The sequence below is a fragment of the Lagenorhynchus albirostris genome, chromosome 21, assembly GCF_949774975.1.
Source record: "Lagenorhynchus albirostris chromosome 21, mLagAlb1.1, whole genome shotgun sequence".
NCBI classification, from domain to species: domain Eukaryota; kingdom Metazoa; phylum Chordata; class Mammalia; order Artiodactyla; family Delphinidae; genus Lagenorhynchus; species Lagenorhynchus albirostris.
Genome location: NC_083115.1, coordinates 7,739,370 through 7,759,253, shown reverse-complemented (window position 1 = coordinate 7,759,253; position 19,884 = coordinate 7,739,370). Strand labels below are relative to the sequence as shown.

The 19,884-nt window shown below is 41.2% G+C and overlaps 1 protein-coding gene across 2 annotated transcripts in view; it reads left to right on the top strand.

Moving 5' to 3' along the window:
- Positions 1-19,884, top strand: part of UNC5D (unc-5 netrin receptor D) — a 603,667-nt gene that overhangs the window by 373,886 nt on the left and 209,897 nt on the right. For both annotated transcript variants that reach the window (XM_060136404.1, XM_060136403.1), the window contains exon 4: positions 9,874-9,977. In XM_060136404.1, the coding sequence (XP_059992387.1) occupies positions 9,874-9,977 (104 nt within the window). The remainder of the gene's footprint in view (positions 1-9,873; positions 9,978-19,884) is intronic.

The window sequence follows — 19,884 nt, the reverse complement described above, 5'->3', positions numbered from 1 at the left end:
ATTTTAGAAAATACAGAAACAGATGCAGAAGATACTGAATATACCCATATTCATACAGTAGCAAATCTTTGAAATGTTGAGTGATTTCTCTTTAGGGCTTTTCCTATGACATATGTATAGTAATCCCATACCAGTTGCTATTTAAAAATTTTTAAATCTTCAATCTTGATGTGTATGTATGCAGTTTGGTTCAGTTCCCTTATACAAAATAATGTGAAATTATTATTTTTCTTCTTTCCATAGACCACGTGAGCATAAGTGGGATCGGAAGGTGGAAATCTATTTATATTCCACCCTCTCAATATATATGAATAGAAGACCAAGTCTAATAAAAGAGTGTCCTTATGTGATGTGATAACTTATGGAAAGAGAGGTAGCTAGGCAAGCATTTTGCATAGACTTAGAAGAAAGAAACGAGAGCCTCTATAGGCAAAAAAAAAAAAAAAAAATTTTTTAAGCCAGTAAAAGCCCGATTGAAACAGTAAATGAGGTATAGAGAGAGAAAGATTCTTATCAAGTCAAGGTGCTAATAAGTGGCAGACCAAGAATTCAAACAAATACGGGCATACCTCATTTTATTGTGGTTCGCTTTATTGCATATACTGCGTTTTTTTACAAATTGAAGGTTTCTGGCAACCCTGTGTTGAGCAAGTGTCATTTTTCCAGCAGCATTTTCTCGCTTTGTGTCTCTGTGTCACATTTTGGAAATTCTCACAGTATTTCAAACTTTTTCATTATATTCATTATGGTAATCTGTGTAGTGATCTTTGATGTCACTATTGTAATTGTCTTGGGGTGCCATGAAGCACGCCCATGTAAAATGCTGAACTTAATCCGTAAATTTTGTATGTGTTCTCACTGCTCCACCAACCAGCTGTTCCCCTCTCTCTCTTCCTCTGCTTGAGTCTCCCTATTCCCTGAGACACAATGATATTGAAATTAGGCCAATTAAAAACCCTACCATGGCCTCTAAGTGTGCAAGTGAAAGGAAGAGTTGCACATAACTCACTTTAAATCAAGAGCTAGAAATGATTAAGCTTAGTGAGGAAGGCATGCTGAAAGCTGAGATAAGCCAAAAGCTAGACCTTTTGCATTAAACAGTTAGCCAAGTCGTGAATGCAAAGGAAAAGTTCTGGAAGGAAGTTAAAACCACTTCAATGAAAACACAAATGATAAGAAGCAAAACAGCCTTGTGACTGATGTGGAGAAAGTTCGAATGGTGCGGATAGAAGATCAAACCAGACGTAACATTCCCTTAAGTCTAAGCCTAATCCAGAGCAAGACCCTACCTCTGTTCAATTCTGTGAAGCCTGAGAGAGGCAAGGAAGCTGCAGAAGAAACGTTTGAAGTAGCAGAGGTTCATTCATGAGGTATAAGCATGAGGTATAAGCAAAGAAGGGCATTTTCAGAACATAGGTGAGCTGAGGTAGAAGCTGCAGCAGGTTATCCAGAAGATCTAGCTGAGATAATTAATGAGGGAGGCTGTGCTAAACAACAGATCTTCAGTGTAGACAAAACAGCCTTCTGGTGGATTTGAAAATTTTCAGTGTAGACGAAACAGCCTTCTAGTGGATTTGAAAATTTTAAGTGCTTTTTATTGTCCACCGCCAGATTTTCTTTTTAAATCATAACTCAAATACTTAATTCATTACTTTGTCTTCTCATTAGTTAGTTTATGTAAAAAGGTAATGTTTTCAGAAAGGATATGTGGCTGCCTACAATCTCTTGAAATTATCATGTCTGAGACTATATTATTATTAGTTTGCTCATGAATAATAACTTATTTGGGAATGGAAAATTAGTACCCATACTTTTTCACTAAAAAACAAAAACATAGATTTGGTTACATAATTATACTCTGGTATTGGCTAATACAGGGAGAAGTTTCAGTTGTAGCCTGCTTTTTGTTTCATTGTCAGTTCTTTATTTCAGATTTTATTTCTTCATCGAGCTTTACGGAGAAGATATATTTGACAAATACCATTGTGTAACTTTAAGGACCACAGTGTGATGATTTGATATATATTTATATTGAGGAATGAGGACCACACTGATGTTAATTAACAACACCCATCACCTCACACAGTTTTATATGTATAGTAGTGAGAACATTTAAAATTTGCTCTCAATAAATTTCACATATGCAACACAGTACTGTTAACTATATCCACTGTGCTGTACGTTAGGTCCCCAGAACTTATTCATCTTATGACTTGTAGTTTTATCCTTTAACCACCATCTTCCATTTCCCTCACCCCTCAACCCCTGGCAACCAACAATCTACTCCTTGTTTCTTTGAGTTAAGCCTTTTTAGATTTCGCGTATGTGGAATCATACATTATATGCTTCATCTATGTGAGATCATGCAGTATTTGTCTTTCTCTGATTTATTTCACTTAGCGTGTGTGTGTGCATGTGTGTATCATAGTTTATTCATCTGTTCATCCATCTGTGGACACTTAGGTCATTTCCATATCATTGTAAGTAATGCTATGAACACGGGGGTGTAGATATCTCTTCTAGATAGTGATTTTGTTTCCTTTGGATATATATGCAGGAATGGGATTGCTGGATCATATGGTTGTTACTTTTTTTTTAATTTTAGGAACTTCCATACTGCTTTCCACAGTGGCTGCCCCAATTTACATTCCCACCAACAGTGCACAAGAGTTCCCTTTTCTCTACATCCTCATCAAAACTTAACTCTTATCCTTTTGATATTGGCCATTCTAACAGGAGTGAGGTGATATCTCACTGTGGATTTGATTTTTGCATTTCTCTGATGATTAGTGATGTTGAACACCTCATGTACCTATTGGCCATTTGTATATCTTCTCTGGAAAAATGTCTACTCAAGTCCTTTGCCCATTTTTTAAATTGGATTATTTGATTTTTTTTGCTGCTGAGTTTAATGAGTTCCTTATATATTTTGTATAGTAACACTTTATCATATAAATGGTTTCAAAATATTTTCTCCCGTTCCTTAGGTTGGCATTCACTTTGTTGATCATTTCTTTTGCTGCACAGAAACTTTTTAATTTGTTATAGTCTTACTTGTTTATTTTTTTCTTTCGTTGCTTGTGCTTTTGGTGTTATATCCGAAAAAATTATTGTCAAGAAGCTTCTTCTTTTTCCTTTGTTTTCCTCTAGGAGTTTCACAGTTTCAGGCTTTATATTTAAATCTTTGATCCATTTCAAGTTAACTTTTCTGTGTGGTGTAAGGGAAGAGTTCTTTCTTCTCTTTCACATTTCATTCTTTCACATGTACATATATCCAGTTTGTCCAGCACCACTGTTGAAGAGACCGTCCTTTCCCCGTTTGGTATACTTGTATCCCTTGTCAAATATTGAACCATACATATGAGGTTTTATTTCTGGGTTCTCGATTCTGTTTCATTGATCTATTTGTCTGTATTTATACCTATACCATACTGTTTTGATTACTACTGCTTTGTGGTATAGTGTGAAATCAGGAAATGCAGTGCCTCCTGCTTTGTTCTTTTTCAGGATTGTTTTGGCTCTTCAGGGTCGTTTGTGGTTCCATGCTGAGTTTAGGAGTTTTGTTCTGTTTCTGTGAAAATGACATTGGGATTCTGATAGGGATTGCATTGAATTGGCTTTGGATAATGTGGACATTTTAACAATATAAATCTTTCAATATGTGAAATTTTTAGTTCTGTTTATTTACTGTAAAATACTTGTAAAATTATTTTTACAATTTTTAAAAATTTTGTTAATTCAAACTTTCAACTATGATATATCCAGGAACTTTTTTTTCTTTTCAAAATTATTTTGCCTTGAGTGCAATGAGCTCTTTTGTAAACTGAAGTTGGTTTGTTTTCCAGCTTGGAGAAGACATTGTTACCATTATTATATTAATTATCATTTATTTTCTTTGGGCTTGTTGTCTCCTTCTAAATTTTCAATGCTATTTAAATCATATTTCTCTATCTCAACATTATCTTTTGTTATTTATTTCACCTTTTTCTTCTGGTAAATTCATTACCATTTTATCATTTTCCTCTTAGCTCATTTATTCAACTTGTGTTTATTAAGAACCTTCCCTGTATCAGCTGGTTAGTAGGCACTGGGACTATAAGGGTGAACATCTCAGACATAAAGCCCACATTCATTGCACTGATGATCTAGTGAGGAAAACAGATATGGAGTAAGCAATTATTAGAGCCCTACTAGAGGACATATCTTTTTTTTTTATGAATTTATTTTATTACTTACTTATTTATTTTTGGCTGCATTGGGTCTTTGTTGCTGTGCGCGGGCTTTCTCTAGTTGCGGCGAGCAGGGGCTGCTCTTCGTTGTGGTGCGCGGGCTCATTAGTTGTGGCTCAGGGGCTCTAGAGCGCAGGCTCAGTAGTTGTGGTGCATGGGCTTAGTTGCTCAGCCGCATGTGGGACCTTCCCGGACCAGGGCTCGAACCCGTGTCCCCTGCATTGGCAGGCGGATTCTTAACCACTGCGTCACCAGGGAAGTCCCTAGAGGACGTTTCTTAAACTGGGTTTTGCTGGATGCTAAGCCATTGCCTTCTATCTCGAAAACCACTGGTTTGTAATTTGTGAAGCTAAGGCTGGGACCTCCTTGCCAGATCCCGGCTCCCTGTAAGGTTCCACCAATAGGGGGTGCCACAGGAGACTGGACAGTGAAATAGGGAGGAAGGCTACTTCTTTCTGTTCATTTTCTGTCTTTGTCACCATCATCCCAGCAGAGTTGCTTTATGTTAGAAGTGGCAGTTTCTTGTTTCGCACTTATTTTAAGTACTTCCAGATCCAGCTTTATTATGCTCTCCCTCTCCATCCCCTCCCCCCAAGAGATGCCGGCACCAGTCTGGTGGACAGTCTTTCTTCAGAGGTCTAGGTCTTGATGCCTTGGGTCCCTCTTCCAAGGTCCTGAGGTGCCAGCACCAAAACCCAGTGCCCTCTCCTTGGAGAACTGAGCCGCCGCTAAGCTTCAAAGTTCTATAACCCCAGCCTCTTCCCTTTGCTCCCCCATTCCCCATCCTTAGGGTGGGACTAGATCCTAGCAGTTCCCCCTTTTGCCTTTTTAGTCCTTCAATTTTTACATTAATATTTTCTGTTAAAACATCTGGTATGCTTTGTTTTCCTGCCTGGATCCTGACTGATAAATCTGTCTGCTGTTTCACTAGTTCAGTTTTCAGCAGTCTTCAGTATGCTGTCTACCATCTCCATGAGATATATATATATATACACACACACACACACACACACACACACACATATGTATACACACATACAACACACACATATACACACACACATATATACACACAGATATATACATATATATACACACACATACATACACACATATATACACATATATACACACATATATACACACACATATATACACACACATATATACACACACATATATACACACACACATATACACATATATACACACATATATATACACATATACACACACATATATATACACATACACACACATATATATACACATATATATACACACATATATACATATATACATACACATATATATACACACACATATATACACACATATACACATATATACACACATATATATGCACATATATACACACACATATATATACACACACATATACACACATATATATACACACACATATATATACACATAGATATATACACACATATATACATATATATATATTTCTAATTCAGCAGTTATGTTGTTTTTCCTTCCTGCATAGTGGCAGTTTTCTTGATCTCAGATGTTATCCTATTTATAAATCCCTACTCTAGATTCTCAGTTACTATTTCCTTTTGATTTTAAAGAACTTAAATTAGAAGTTATCTAAAAATGCTTCTTGTTTCCAGTCTTAGAGGAAGCCATTTAATTTCAGTTTTGTGGTTTGTCTCCTTCATTTGTAGCATAATTCTTTTTATATGGCTGGGGATGTTTTTCCTACTATTAGAAGTTACACAGGTTCCTATCTGAATCTTTCAAGCCTTGGAACTAACATAGGTGATAAAAGTATCTAGTTTGCCAATTCAGAAACTAATTAGGTTGGGAATTCCCTGGTGGTCTGGTGGTTAGGACTCTGCACTTCCAGTGCCAGGGGCCCGGGTTCAATCCCTGGTCAGGGGACTAAGATCCCGCAAGTCGTGCAGCATGGCCAAAAAAAAAAAAAAAAAAGAGGGAGAGAAACTAATTAGGTTGGGTAACCTATCGTGAGAATCGTAGGTAGAATGGAAAGCATTTCCTTCTATGTCTAAGAATTTATTTCCATAATTTTTACTATTTTCAGTAGCTTTCTGGAATTTGTCTGGTGTGTTTGTCCTCCTTGGGAATCAAAAATGCCAGTGTTCCTGCCACTAGTGTTAGGCACAGGCCAGGACTCAGTGTCACCTGGGTTTCTCATTTGGTGTGATATCTAGTGTGTGGGGGGCTGCTATGATGAGTTGGATCCATATATATGACACCCCAGTTGTTGCCTGACCCCCTACTCTACTGCCTTTAATCTTTGTATCTCCACATTTAGAAGTGTCCATATACTTCTTGTTGGAACCCTTCAAATGGTGATTGCAGATGTCAGTTGGGAAGATCAAGAAGTTGTGTGGGTCCTTTCTTCAATCTGATCCTGGCTGTATGAGATCTACTAGAAATTTCTCAAAGCTTCTTGTTTATAGACTATACCCTTTCCTACATCCCAGTGTCAGTACGGGGTTTTCCTTCTTTATATACATATTGGCTTAGCTAGTTCATTGAGTAGGTGGGAATGGGGAGGAAAAACGACTTCACGCTAGTTTTTCATCAGCCAATGTAGTTACTGTAGGGGAGTGTGGAAATACCCGAAAACTATACATTTTGTTACCTTTTCCGTTTCTAGTGAGCCAAGAAAGGAAACAGAAGATAAAATAGAAATAGTATAAGACAAAATAGAAATTCATGCTGTTCATTTTCTGTGCTTCATTTGGGTGAATGCAGATTATTTGGTGTTATCAAAACTGCAGTCATCATGTAGCAACACTGGATAAGACTTCCTTTAGAAAACAAAGCAATCAAAGAAAAGAAAAACATGGCAAACAAACCGAACAAAATTAACCACAAAAACACAACCCTTTCCTTCCATTAACAAACCGATGTGTCATGTAAGAGTCGCTCACACTCTCCAGTAGATTCATTTCAATATAGAGTCATCCCCCTTATCTGTGGTTTCAGTTACCCATGGTCAACCTTACTCTGAAAATATTAAATGGAAAATTCCAGAAATAATTCATAAGTTTTAAGTCACATGCCATTCTGAGAAGCATGATGAAATCTCATGCCATCCAACTACATCCTGCCCAGGACAAGAATCATCCCTTTGTCCAGAGTAAACCACCCATTCATCTCTAAGTAACCATCTCGGTTATCACATTAACTGTCCTGGTATCACAGTACTTGAGTTTAAGTAACCCTTCTTTTAATTGATAATGGCCCCAAAGTGCAAGGGTGGTAATGCTGGAAATTCGTATATGTCAAACAGGTGCTGAAAAGTGTTTTCTTTAAGTGAAAAAGTGAAAATTCTTGACTTAAAAAAGAAAGAAAAAATTTTATGCTGAGGTTGCTAAGATCTATAGTAAGCACAAATCTTGTATCCGTGAAATTGTGAGAAGGAAAAAGAAATTCATGCTAGTTTTGCCGTCATACCCCATAATGGCCAGAATACATGATGAGTACTTCGTTAAGGTGGAAAAGCATTAAATTTGTACAACAAGATATTTTGAGAGAGAGATTACATTCACATAACTTTTATTACAGTATATTGTTTTGTTGTTTTTTTTGCGGTACGTGGGCCTCTCACTGTTGTGGCCTCTCCTGTTGCGGAGCACAGGCTCCGGACGCGCAGGCTCAGCGGCCATGGCTCACGGGCCCAGCCTCTCCGCGGCATGTGGGATCCTCCCGGACCGGGGCACGAACCCGTGTCCCCTGCATCGGCAGGCGGACTCTCAACCACTGCGCCACCAGGGAAGCCCCTACAGTATATTGTTTTAATTGTTCTATTTTATTATTAGTATTGTTGATCTCTTACTGTGCCTCATTTATAAATTGAACTTTATCATAGGAATAAACAGTATATATAGGATTTGGTACTATCTGTGGTTTCAGGCATCCACTGGGGTTCTTGGAATGTATCCTCCATGGATAAAGGGGGGGTTACTATAGTCCTGATGAGTATATTGGTCATACAGAAAGGAGATTTCTGACTCAAGGATCCCTTGGGGGAGAGCAAAGGAGAATTTGTGGTCACGTTTTGCAGGAGATGTGAGATTTTTCATTCTGGGGGTTATTCACATTTTCATCACTTGTAATTTTGTCATCAGTCTTGTGAACTTCCTCACACTTGAGAGTCAGAAATTCTGAATCGTAAAGGCTGTGGCAATTTACAGATCTCCAGTAGAAGGAAGCTTGGCTTTACAATTTGGGGGACAGCAGAGAAATGGGAAAATAGATCCTGCCGCCTGCCTACAGTGTGAGTCCTTGTAAGAGCCTTTGCTTCCAGTATACTCCCGAAGATCTCCAAATAGACAGCAGTACTGACAGAGGACGTCAGTTGCCTCTGGGAGGGAAAACATTCATAGTAAAATCCTGAAGGAAGTGAATACATGGATCGCTGTTCTTTTTAATCATGGCGTGTTTTTGACTTGCTAAAAGCAAGTTTAATGTATTTATACAATTTATAAAGATGTAACTGAGTCTGAAGCGCTGCTCTTTCCAGAGAACATATTTCACGTTATTGTAAGCACTAAAGAAAATTAAATCAATAAATCCACAGCCTGTAATTTGAGATCCTCGATTGAAGAAAAATACGTTGTCCGGGAGGGAGGGGGAAATCTTCGAAAGACTTGTAAAACTGTCTTCGCTCCACCATCCCAGGCCTTCAAGTGCTGGTGGGAATTAAGCTCGTGCTGTAAAATTATAGAAGTGTTGTTATGGCACCTCAAAAAGAAGCAAAGGCCAACTCCCACTCTTGTTAATGAAGCATACGCTTAAGTGGAAAGCTGTGCCAATGATGCTCTTTCTCTCTTTCGAACTGGCCCTGTATCCTTTTCTTGGAGAAAGCTTTGCTGGTGAGCAGTCAGGTACTGATGTCCAGACACTTGGTGAATTTTTCCCCATCACTGGCACTAATACTCTCCGTGACCACTGGCAAGCCAATTAACCTCTCCAAGTGTCACCCTTCCGTGTGTAAAAGGTTAATGGTGCAGCTTGTTTGCAAAGAGCCTGGAGCCTTCCATGAAACGCAGTGCATGGATACCCAGCATTGCCGTTGGACTGGAGGGTGTTGTGTTTTTTACTTATATGTTTGGTTGGATAGGTTATAGATTTTCTTGTGGTTGAACGTTGCCTCTTCTCCCTGGTTACAAATAAAAGACTAATAGGTAATCTCACTCTATTACCATCTTCTAGAGCTCCCTAGAGGGTTAAGGGAATGGCAGAGGTTACAGGTTAATAATGCATTCTTTAGTTAATAAAAAAAAAAAAAATCACGTGCATCTCAACTGCATAATAGCTGTGGATGGCAAGTTATTAGGCCAAATGATTTATCAGATACTAAGTAGGTAATGCTGGCAAAGACTCATGAAATAATGAGGTTTTTTCTTTTCCTGCTCCCCCAGTAAATCTTTTATCCTTCGCCTCAGTATAGAACATTAGGGACAGTTTTGTTAAGATTTCTTTCTGAACAAAAATGCTTGTAAATATTTAGGAACCCCTGAAACCAGTGACTTGTGTGTGTATCTAGGTTGTGACGTTCAGCTCACTATTTTATAATCTTCTGAGGAAATGTGGATCCTACTGGCCCCAGAGCAAAGTGTCATATCTTTCACGTTCTTTGCAGATTTACGGAAAAACTTCGAGCAGGACCCGCAGGGAAGGGAGGTTCCCATCGAAGGCATGATCGTGCTGCACTGCCGCCCGCCTGAGGGAGTTCCTGCTGCCGAGGTAAGACCAGACCTGTTCCCGAGAGGGAGGGCCCGAGTCCTGTGTGCTACAGGTGATGAAAGCCAGCCTGGGTATGGCCTTGTTGCTGCCTGGCCCTAACTGCTAAAGATGGTGAAGAGACTGTCGGAAATAAGTTGGAAGAGGAAATTGTGTCTCCTCTAATTTCTTGTTGACACAGGCTCTTGCTAGGCAGCCCGGGTGGGATGTGTTCTGTGCCTTTGCTTTTGGGGACCTCAGTGGGACAGGCAGCATCTTCTGTGTCCTCCATCTGACCTTGGCTTCTGGATCAATCTAATAAGCAAATGCACGTGAAAAAGTGCAGAGAGAAGGAGGTCAGGCCCTAGTGCCAAGTTTCATGGGTGTCTGCACTTACTCATCCTTTATTTGCTTACGGGACAAACATTCCAGGAGTGTTTGTTGTGTTTTAGGTGCTGCGCTGGCATGAGGGATACAAGAAGTGTTGAAGCCACAGGTCTCTGATCAGTTATCCATTGTTCACAGTGAGGCAGCAGGAATCCAGAGTCACTGTGGTTTTTGCTCCTTGTTTTCTAGAAACTTCTATCATGTGGTTAGAATATAATTATTAGTCATAACACATTGTGGTAGTAGAGATGGTGTCCTTTCAGTCACTATTAAAAGAGGTTCTCATGGATTAGTAATATGGTTATTAAGGCAGTATTGTGCGGGGGTACTCAAGTATAAAGAATGCTTGCTAGAATCCTGTGTTTATAAATGTAGGCCTGAGTCCAGCAGTCGATAGGCCAGCTGTGGCTTCTCTCTGGGAAGCTAGGAAACTGGCCGAAGAGCCGTCGTTTAGTCACTGAGAAGTAGAGATATTTAAAAAAGAAAAAACAACAAAAAAGGATCCTTTGCCTCGCCTTTTAGCAAACATTGCTATGGGATTTTGCATTTGGAAGGACAAAGGAGTCGAAAGTGTCAAAGGGAATGAAAAAACATACACACTTGCCAATCTAGACAGGAAGCCTGCAGGGTGGACACTGTTCAAAACTCAAATGCTTCCCTGAAATGAAGTAAACGGGCTTGAAAATTAAAGTGAACATTCCATGCATGATGTGAAATGATGAGAAAGGAAAATGCTTATTTTTAGATTTGTATTGGGTTGGCCAAAAAGTTCGTTTGGGTTCTTCTGTATGGAGAGTGTGCCCTGGATTCCCGAGCAGGGGGACAGGCAGCAGGGCGTTAGTGCCCAGGTGAATGTCAATCTCGTTGAGGATGCCCCATGTGCTCCTGGGAGTCTGACTTGGGTACCAGCAGTTTGCTGTAGTCACCACCGTCTCTCATAACCAGGCTTCCTTCCAGGCCTGGGCTGGGTCACTCTGTCAACTTTGCCAGCATCAGAGAGGAGTGAAGACGGAAGGAAGGTCATGGTTTTATTAGCTGTCCTGTGGGAACCGAACATTCTCTAGATGTCTAGAAATTAATTTTTACAACTGGAGGAGAACTTAGATATTTCCCTGGCACAGCCTTTGCACTTTAGAGGCAAGAAAACTGATGCTCAGACCCAAGCCCCACCAAAGGTCTTGCACCTGTTTAAGTGATAACTGTTCGGTCTTCCAAAAGATCCCCAGAGCACTCAGAGTAAGAGTCTATTTTATTTTGGCACCTTATGTGGTCCAGCATAACCTAGCCTGCTTTTGCCTCTGACCTCATCTTCTGCTCCTTCGCTTCTGACCCTGCTATAGCCACACTGGCCTCCTCACGCTTCCTCAGCTGCACCAGCCATGCAACTGCCCCAGGGCCTTTGCACATGCTGGCCCCTCTGCTAGAACACTCTTCCCCAGTTATTACATCGATTCATCCCTTCCTTCAGGGCTTGCTTAGGTATCACCTGCTCAGTGAGGCCTGCTCAGGGCACTCTGATGAAAATGTCACTTCCCTATCCTATGTGTGTACTTTCAAGCCCCTTTCTCTGCTTTATATTAACTCAGCTCTTAGCACAAACATACTGTATTCATTTGGCTTATTTTCCGTCTATTAGAACTTATGCTCCATGCGGGGAATTTTGTTCATTTTTTATTGCTGTATCCCCAGAACATAAAACAGTGCTTTTCACATCCAGGTGTTCAATAAATATCTGTTGAATATGAATGAAAAATTGTTTCCTGCCTTTATTCCTGAATATTTGCGCTTGTACCAGGACTAGCCCCAGACTAAACTGTGAAATCCACTAGACTCTTGTTTTTCTCCTATTCTGGTACTAGAAAATGGGTAAGACCTTCTTCACTCGGTCTTTGAAGACATAAGTAGAAACAAAGAACAAAGGAGAGAAGGGTAAAGAACGTGCAGTCTGGAAAAGTATATAGAATAACAGCCAAAGGGGAAAATAAAACTTGGTGTGTACATGCGTGCAGGAGTGTGTACACACGCATGCACACCCACACACGCACATTGAAGCATCTTCCCAGAGGCTGCAAGGATTTAGGAATTCTAAGGACTCTGAGGCTCTCTGGGGCCATGGTCGGGAGGGAGGAGTCCTGTGTGGAAAGGGGTTAGCCTCTAGGAAGTAAGCAGCCTTCCTAGCTGTTCACCTACCTGGGAAAAGCTGAACTTGGGTTGAAGTTGACGCAGCTCTTTGGACATCCCTCTGAAGGTTTCTTGCCCGAGCACCCTGTTCCTGAAGGCAAATGAGTCGTGCCTATTGGCTCAATTCATTTTCCATCTTTTTTTTTTTTGCGGTACGCGGGCCTCTCATTGTTGTGGCCTCTCCCGGTTGCAGAGCACAGGCTCCAGACGCGCAGGCTCAGCGGCCATGGCTCACGGGCCCAGCCGCTCCGCGGCATGTGGGATCTTCCCGGACCGGGGCACAAACCCGTGTCCCCTGCATCGGCAGGCGGACTCTCAACCACTGCGCCACCAGGGAAGCCCCATTTTCCATCTTTATTTGCTTCTGATTTGCTTTTCAGCTGTAACCACGGGAGCAGATCAGGATGTGAAAAACTTCCAATAGTAGACGCATTACTACAGACAGTTCACATGGTATTCTTGTCTCTGTATCTCCACGTGTCTGAATTTTCCTCTTCTTATAAGGACATGAATTATTGGATTAGGGCCGACCTCGGCCCAGTAAGGCCTCGTGTTAATGTTCTGGGTCACAGTACACCCTTTTCCGAGTAAGGTCACGTGCACAGTGTACGTGTGGACATGAAATTTGGAAGGGGGCCACTCTTGAACTCAGTCCGCTCCCCATTCCCCTTTTGACATCACATCACTCTTATTTTTAGGCATGTAGATGTCATTAGAAATAAATTTCAGAGCCAGGCTGGCTGAAAGTAAATAGAGGGCCATTTCAAGGAGCAGCTGTGGCTGGAGGATGGTTTAAAACAGAAATTCTGAGCTGAGGTGGGAGGTGGAGGAGAAAGCTTTGTTTTCTACATTTTGTATTATAGATGAAAATAGAGAGTGTTTCAGCTACACTGTGGGTTAATGGCTATCGTGGGCCCCTAACAAGCTTTTTATAGCATTATCTTAAGGCGGGAAAGCAGCTAGGTTCCAAACACTTGAGTTACTTTGAAATTTCACTTATTTGTGAGTTGGATACTACCTATATCTGTGCACCAGTATTTACAGCTGTTTTAGTTTCAGCAATAGCTTACACACTAGTTATTACCACCAACATCTGTGTTTTTGTTGAAGGGAAGGCAGACCCAGAGAAGAAAGCTGTGAGAGAGACAGACACAGAGAGGGAAGGAAGGTGAAAATGTTCATACCTTCCACGGCCGGGGTCTCGCAGGGTGGAGATGTCTGCCAGTGCCTGTCGTGGGGTCTTCAGGTCTCAAAGAGTGTTTTTGTGCTTACTGACCTCATAGTCGTGTGAGGAACCTACAGTAATGACTCTTCGGAATGGCAGAAACTGGGAACTGTGCTTGGAAATTGATTAGTTGTGAAATTGTCACTGTGAAATAGCATCAGTCAGAGTTATCTTCCCTGAGCAGACGGTGTTCCACCATCTCCACTGCACCACTGGTTCCCTTCCTGCCCACCTCCTGTGGGACCCAAGGGGTCATCAGTAGAAGGAGTTGTGGCTGGCAGGGCTACTGATGTACCAGCTGTACCTGCAGTGGCATAGGAGGTGGAGGTCTCCTACGTGGCACATTGAAAGGAACCTCGGGGGCAAGTCTTACTTTCACAAGACATACACGATTGCCTTCTCTCTGCAAGGTAGAACTTACTTGGCAATTAACTAACTCCATCTATATGACCAGAGAAGGTAGTTTGTATAAGAACAGAAAGAGCTACCATTTATGGAGTCTCTCCGTGGGCCAGGCACTGTGTTTAGCAGTTTCTCTATGTTATTTCATTTAATTTGCAGAAGACTGCTGTGAGATGCTAGAAAGCTATTGGTACTTTTCGTCCATCTTACAGAACTTGTCCAAGCTCCCAGATCACCAAGAAGCCAATTGAACCTTAAAGCTCAGATCTTTCTCTTCTTTGATAGTTTATGTTTCTTTTTAGTGAGATGGTGGGTTTAGTTGGTTTCCCCCAAAGCCTTTATGAAGCTTGGGAGCCCCTAGGCCAGTGATGGCATACCTGCTTGTTCTGCTGCCTGACATTCCACCCACCCTTAGACATAGAGTTTTTTGTTTAAAATCTCTTCTAGCTAATTTGCTAATCCTAAATCTGCTATAAATGCTGTGTTTCTTTGTTTGAAATAGGTAATCTGGTGATAAAACTAAGAACAGAACACTGAGAGAAAATAGAGGCTTTGGGAGCTGAGGAAACAAGCAGCCTGGAGCAGGGCCGCTGTGGAGTCTCTGTGCTCCCAAGGACCAGGAACCTGGGTTGGATGCTGTCTTAGCGAATGAGAAGTACTGAATGTCTGCAGTTCCAGAGAGGGTGCCTTGGAGGGGAAGAAAAGGGGGCATATGAAGGGGAGAGGATAAGGGTAATCCCTACTCTCATTACAGTTTTCCCCACATTTGGCCATGGCCCCGACAGATCTCCTTGTCGTAAAGGGCCCCGGATATATTCTGATGAGCACATACTCATGTCTGTATCCCAGGGCTCTCTCTCCTGGGATACAGCCATGGCGTCTGGAAATGGTCGAAAGGGAACTGAGGATTGTTAGTGGGGCATCGCGGGGGGAAAGTATGAACTTCAGAGTCGAACGGACTGGGGTTCAACACTGACTAGCACTTCCTAACTTCTAGGACCTACAGCAGTACTAGCCACCCTGAACCTCAGAGTCCTCATCTGAAAATAGGAAAAGTACTTTTCCTGTAGGATTGCTCAAACCAAAGAAGAAGGAAACCCGAGAATTTGCAGAGCATCTAACACAGTTTCTAATACTAAATAAATAGTAGAGATTATTGTGACTTCTTTTCTTCCTCCTTTTCTAAAGCATCATGAGCCTTTGATTCTCAGAGGAAGATGTAGGGCTCCGTATGGTTGGGGATCCGGATTAAAGCCGAAAATGCTTGCAATTTCTAACACATTCTGAGCCCCATGAAGGAGGTTGCTGCTAAGACCATCCCTTGTCACCGTGGGCTCCCCAGCCTGTGCCCTTTGTTCTTGCCTTTGAAGCTCATCAGAGGTTGAAGGCACCGTAAAGTTTCCTGCTTTCCTCTCTTGTAATCTTGTGCGTGGAGGAAATAAAAGGTTATTTATAGAAGCGGGTGACTATCAATGTTTTTCACCTTGCTTATCCCATGAAAGAGTCTTATGAATGGCATTATTGTTACTTAAAACACTTTTGAAAAATGGTATAGGAACTCGGAGGTTCTCACCAGACTCATATAGACACAGGTTTGATGAAATAATTGGTCGTACACTTTTCCTAAAATACCTGAAATGTGAACAGATGATAATTCAAGCTTTTCTAAATGCTGTGAGCTCATCCTGTCACTAGATGTATTCGAACGTATTCGTTACTACAGTTGCTTTTAACCTTAACCTTGGGGCAGTTCTAACTAAAGATGGAAGCTTTTTAGTGTTTGACACCATTGTTTAGCTAAAACCAATTTGCTCTTTTCAAAACAATTCATTATCCCACGCTGCACTTTTTTATACTCCCCAGTTAAATGGAAAATCTATCTTTCATAAAAGTTAGAAATTATGTCCAATGAAAATCCGACATTTTAATGCTTTTCCACAGATTAAAATTGTAGAGTTCTCAATAAACCCTGATTTACTGATGTTGGTTGTAAAATGGTTATTGCTGTTAATAAAGTCTGTAAATCTTAACAGGTTATGTTTGCCTTGGACAATAAAACTTGCCCTAAAGGCTTAGTATCTAAGGCTAATTCTGCACACATCAAGGGAAACAGCCTCCTCAAAATCATTCAGTGTCTGAGAATTAAAGCCCAAAGCCAAGCAACTGACAGATTCTAGCCTTGAGGCACTGCATGCCGGGCAATCTTCTTGTTTTTATCTCTTTAAGGAGTCAAGACGGTGCTGGAATTAGAAAGGTCAAGAAGGTCAAGGGCCATGTCTTAGCTATTGTGAATAGTGCTGCTGTGAATATACGGGTGCATGTTATTTTCTTGCATTATAGTTTTGTCCAGATATGTACCCAGGAGTGAGAGTGCTGGATCATGTGGCAACTCTGTTTTTAGTTTTTTGAGGAACCTCCATACTATTTTCCATAGTGAATGGATAAAGAAATTGTGGTACATATATACAATGGAACACTACTCAGCCGTAAAAAAGAATGAAATAATGCCATTTGCAGCAACATGAGATTATCATACTAAGTGAAGTAAGTCAGATGGAGAAAGACAAATTCCATACGGTATCACTTACATATGGAATCGAAAAGATGACACAAATGAAGTTATCTACGAAACAGAAACAGACTCACAGACATGGAGAACAGACTTGTGGTTGCTAGGGGGGAGGGGTGGGGGAGGAATGGATTGGGAGTTTGGGGTTAGCAGATGCAAACTATTATATATAGAATGGGTAAACTACAAGGTCCTACTGTATAGCACAGGGAACTATGTTCAGTATCCTGTGATAAACCATGATGGAAAAGAATACGAAAAAAGAATGTGTATATATGTATAACTGGATCACTTTGCTCTACAGCAGCAATTAACAACATTGTAAATCAACTATACTTCAGTCTAAAAAAGTAATTTAAAAAAAAGGTCAAGAGCCTTAGTCAATGTAGTGTGAGCTTGGAGAAGGTTCCCTTCTCTCTGCTGGCCACCAAGTGGGCTTTGGCATTCTTGTGTAAAAAGGGGAGGTCCCAGGAGCGGAATGAAAAAATGTATTTTCTGTTTTATAAAGTGTGTCAGAATCACACACGTGTTAGAAGCCAAATTACTGGGGGTGGGGGAAGTTTAAGGGAAGATGATCATTCTCCTTCCGGATGCCCACGTGGAAATGAAAGTTTGTTAAAGAAGCTCTGTTAGTCTTGGTAGACTTGGTGGACGTTTGTCCAAGTTTCTGATGTTTAGGCAATTTCTTTTTAAGTCTTACCTCCCTAAGGTAAAAGCTGAAAAACGAATTTTCTAGTCGTCTTTGTGGTTCGGCCCACTCATCAGGTGTTCTCACCCAAGATGGGATGGAGAAATGAGCAACGTGAGGTGGTACCTGTACGGAAATGCTTCTCTGGAAGGGATGGTGGTGGCGGAGATGCCCAGCTCCTAGGGGCAGCCAGAAGAACTGGCATCTCTCCTGGGTCTCATGGTTGCGAGCCCTGTTAGCGCCATGGTTTTTGAACTGTGAGGGTGTTGCTAGGCGACCGTCCCTTTCCCTACGATGTGGTTGGTCGTTGTTCCTGGCTACTTGGCAGTCCGGGTGGGCTTTTTGGCCCTCCTGGAGGTTCCGGGCGCTGCTAATCTTCTTTAATAAAGTCTTTTCCTGACTAAACAAGCCAGAGCAGAGTTCGTTGCTAGCAATCAAGAATCCTGAGCATGACAGTGCTTGCGCCCTGTCTTACTCTTTCAAGGATGCCTTTGACGAATATCTGAGAGTGGCCATTGGAACCAAGCAAGTCACTGTAAGCTAAAGGCTGTCTGTGGGCTGTGATCTCTGTCTTTTTTTTTTTAATCTATAAAATAAGGAGAGGGGCTAGAATCCCCCTAAGGTCCCTTTCGTATCTCTCATTATTCCTGATGTATGAACAGTAGGATCTGCATAATATCTCTGACTTGTTTTTTTTTATAAACTTATTAATTTATTTATTTTTGGCTGTGTTGGGTCTTCGTTTCTGTGCGAGGGCTTTCTCTAGTTGCGGCAAGTGGGGCCACTCTTCGTTGCAGTGCACGGGCCTCTCACTGTCGCGGCCTCTCTTGTTACGGAGCACAGGCTCCAGACGCGCAGGCTCAGTAGTTGTGGCGCACGGGCCTAGTTGCTCCGCCGCATGTGGGATCTTCCCAGACCAGAACCTGAACCCGTGTCCCCTGCATCGGCAGGCGGACTCTCAACCACTGCGCCACCAGGGAAGCCCCCTGACTTGTTTTAATAATTCTGCGAGACTGGTGCCAGACAGTTTTCAAGTCAGAAGCCTTTTCCCCTTCTTCCCTGTGAGGGTATTCTTAAAGGTTCGTTTGTTTCAAATGTGTTCATCACCATAAAACCCAGGAGAGAATCTTATGACATTGAACTATTTCATACAAGAGTCACTAGACTATTATGTTTAACCTCAAGCAAACAGACTATGAAATGAGGACTGTATTGAAAAAGCAGACTCTTAATAATCCACTGGAGAAATGTTGAGATGCCCAAGTTCTGAAGCGGTGAACCTCAGGTATAAATAATTAATTTGGTACAGCCAAAGCAGAGAGCGGATGTCTAATAGTCCAGATAAACTTTGCTTTGAGGAGACTGACAATGAAGACCTTTACAGAAAGTGACATTTGATTGGAATGTATAATATTGTAACAGAAACCTAATAGATTCTTAGAAAAGGGAATGTTGAATTGTTTAAATGCTAGTAATTAAGTGCCCGTAAATTACTTCTCTAAAAACATTCCTGCAAAAAGAAATGTGCTATCTTAAGAGAGATGGGAAAATGAGGTTAATATAAGTTATTTAAAAAGTGAGTGTCTGCAGCCCAAATACCCTCATCATTAATACTGGTCCTTAAGTAAATCTTATTAAGGGACCAACTTTTACCACATGCTGATCTGAGAAGCTCTGGTTCCTTACCGAGGAAGAAAAGAAGCCATCTAAAGCTCCTGATTCGTATTTATTTTCTTTTTTCTTCTTGTTCTGTATTCCTGGAGTGGGGGGGGCGAAACATGGAAGATAGAATTACATTCTTCAAAGCCAAGGGTAGAGACACACAATGAGATGACAAAGGCAATGTAGTTACTGGTCTTGCCGCCTCTTACCTTTTTTTTCCTACATTCTTCTAGGTCAGCTTCACACGCTCAGCTTGCTTTCTTTCCAAGCGCTACTCTCTGGCCGTATTATTTACGGTCCTATCTCTGTGTCCGCGTAACCATTTCTCTTTGGAAGGTCCTTGACATCTTCCGTCTGTCTGTCATTTTCACAGTCTGGGAGGATCTGTACTAACCCAGCCAATCTCTGACTTCCTTCCTGGCCGTCCCAGGTGACACTCATTTTTCTTTCTTAGAAATACCTAATTTAATTGGTGTGGCCTGCTCAAGTAAGGACCGCAGTTTCTCCCTTTCTCTAAACACTTTTATTTTTTTATTTTTAAATTTTTATTGGATATAGTTGATTTACAATGTTGTTAGTTTCAGGTGTACAGCAAAGTGAATCAGTTATACATATACATATATCCACCCTTTTTTAGATTCTTTTCCCATATAGGTCATTACAGAGTGTTGAGTAACATTCCCTGTGCTATACAGCAGGTCCTTATTAGTTATCTATTTTATATATAAATAGTAGTGTAGGTATGTCAATCCCAGTCTCCCCGTTTATCCCTCACCCACCTTATCCCCTGATAACCGTAAGTTTGTCTTCTATATCT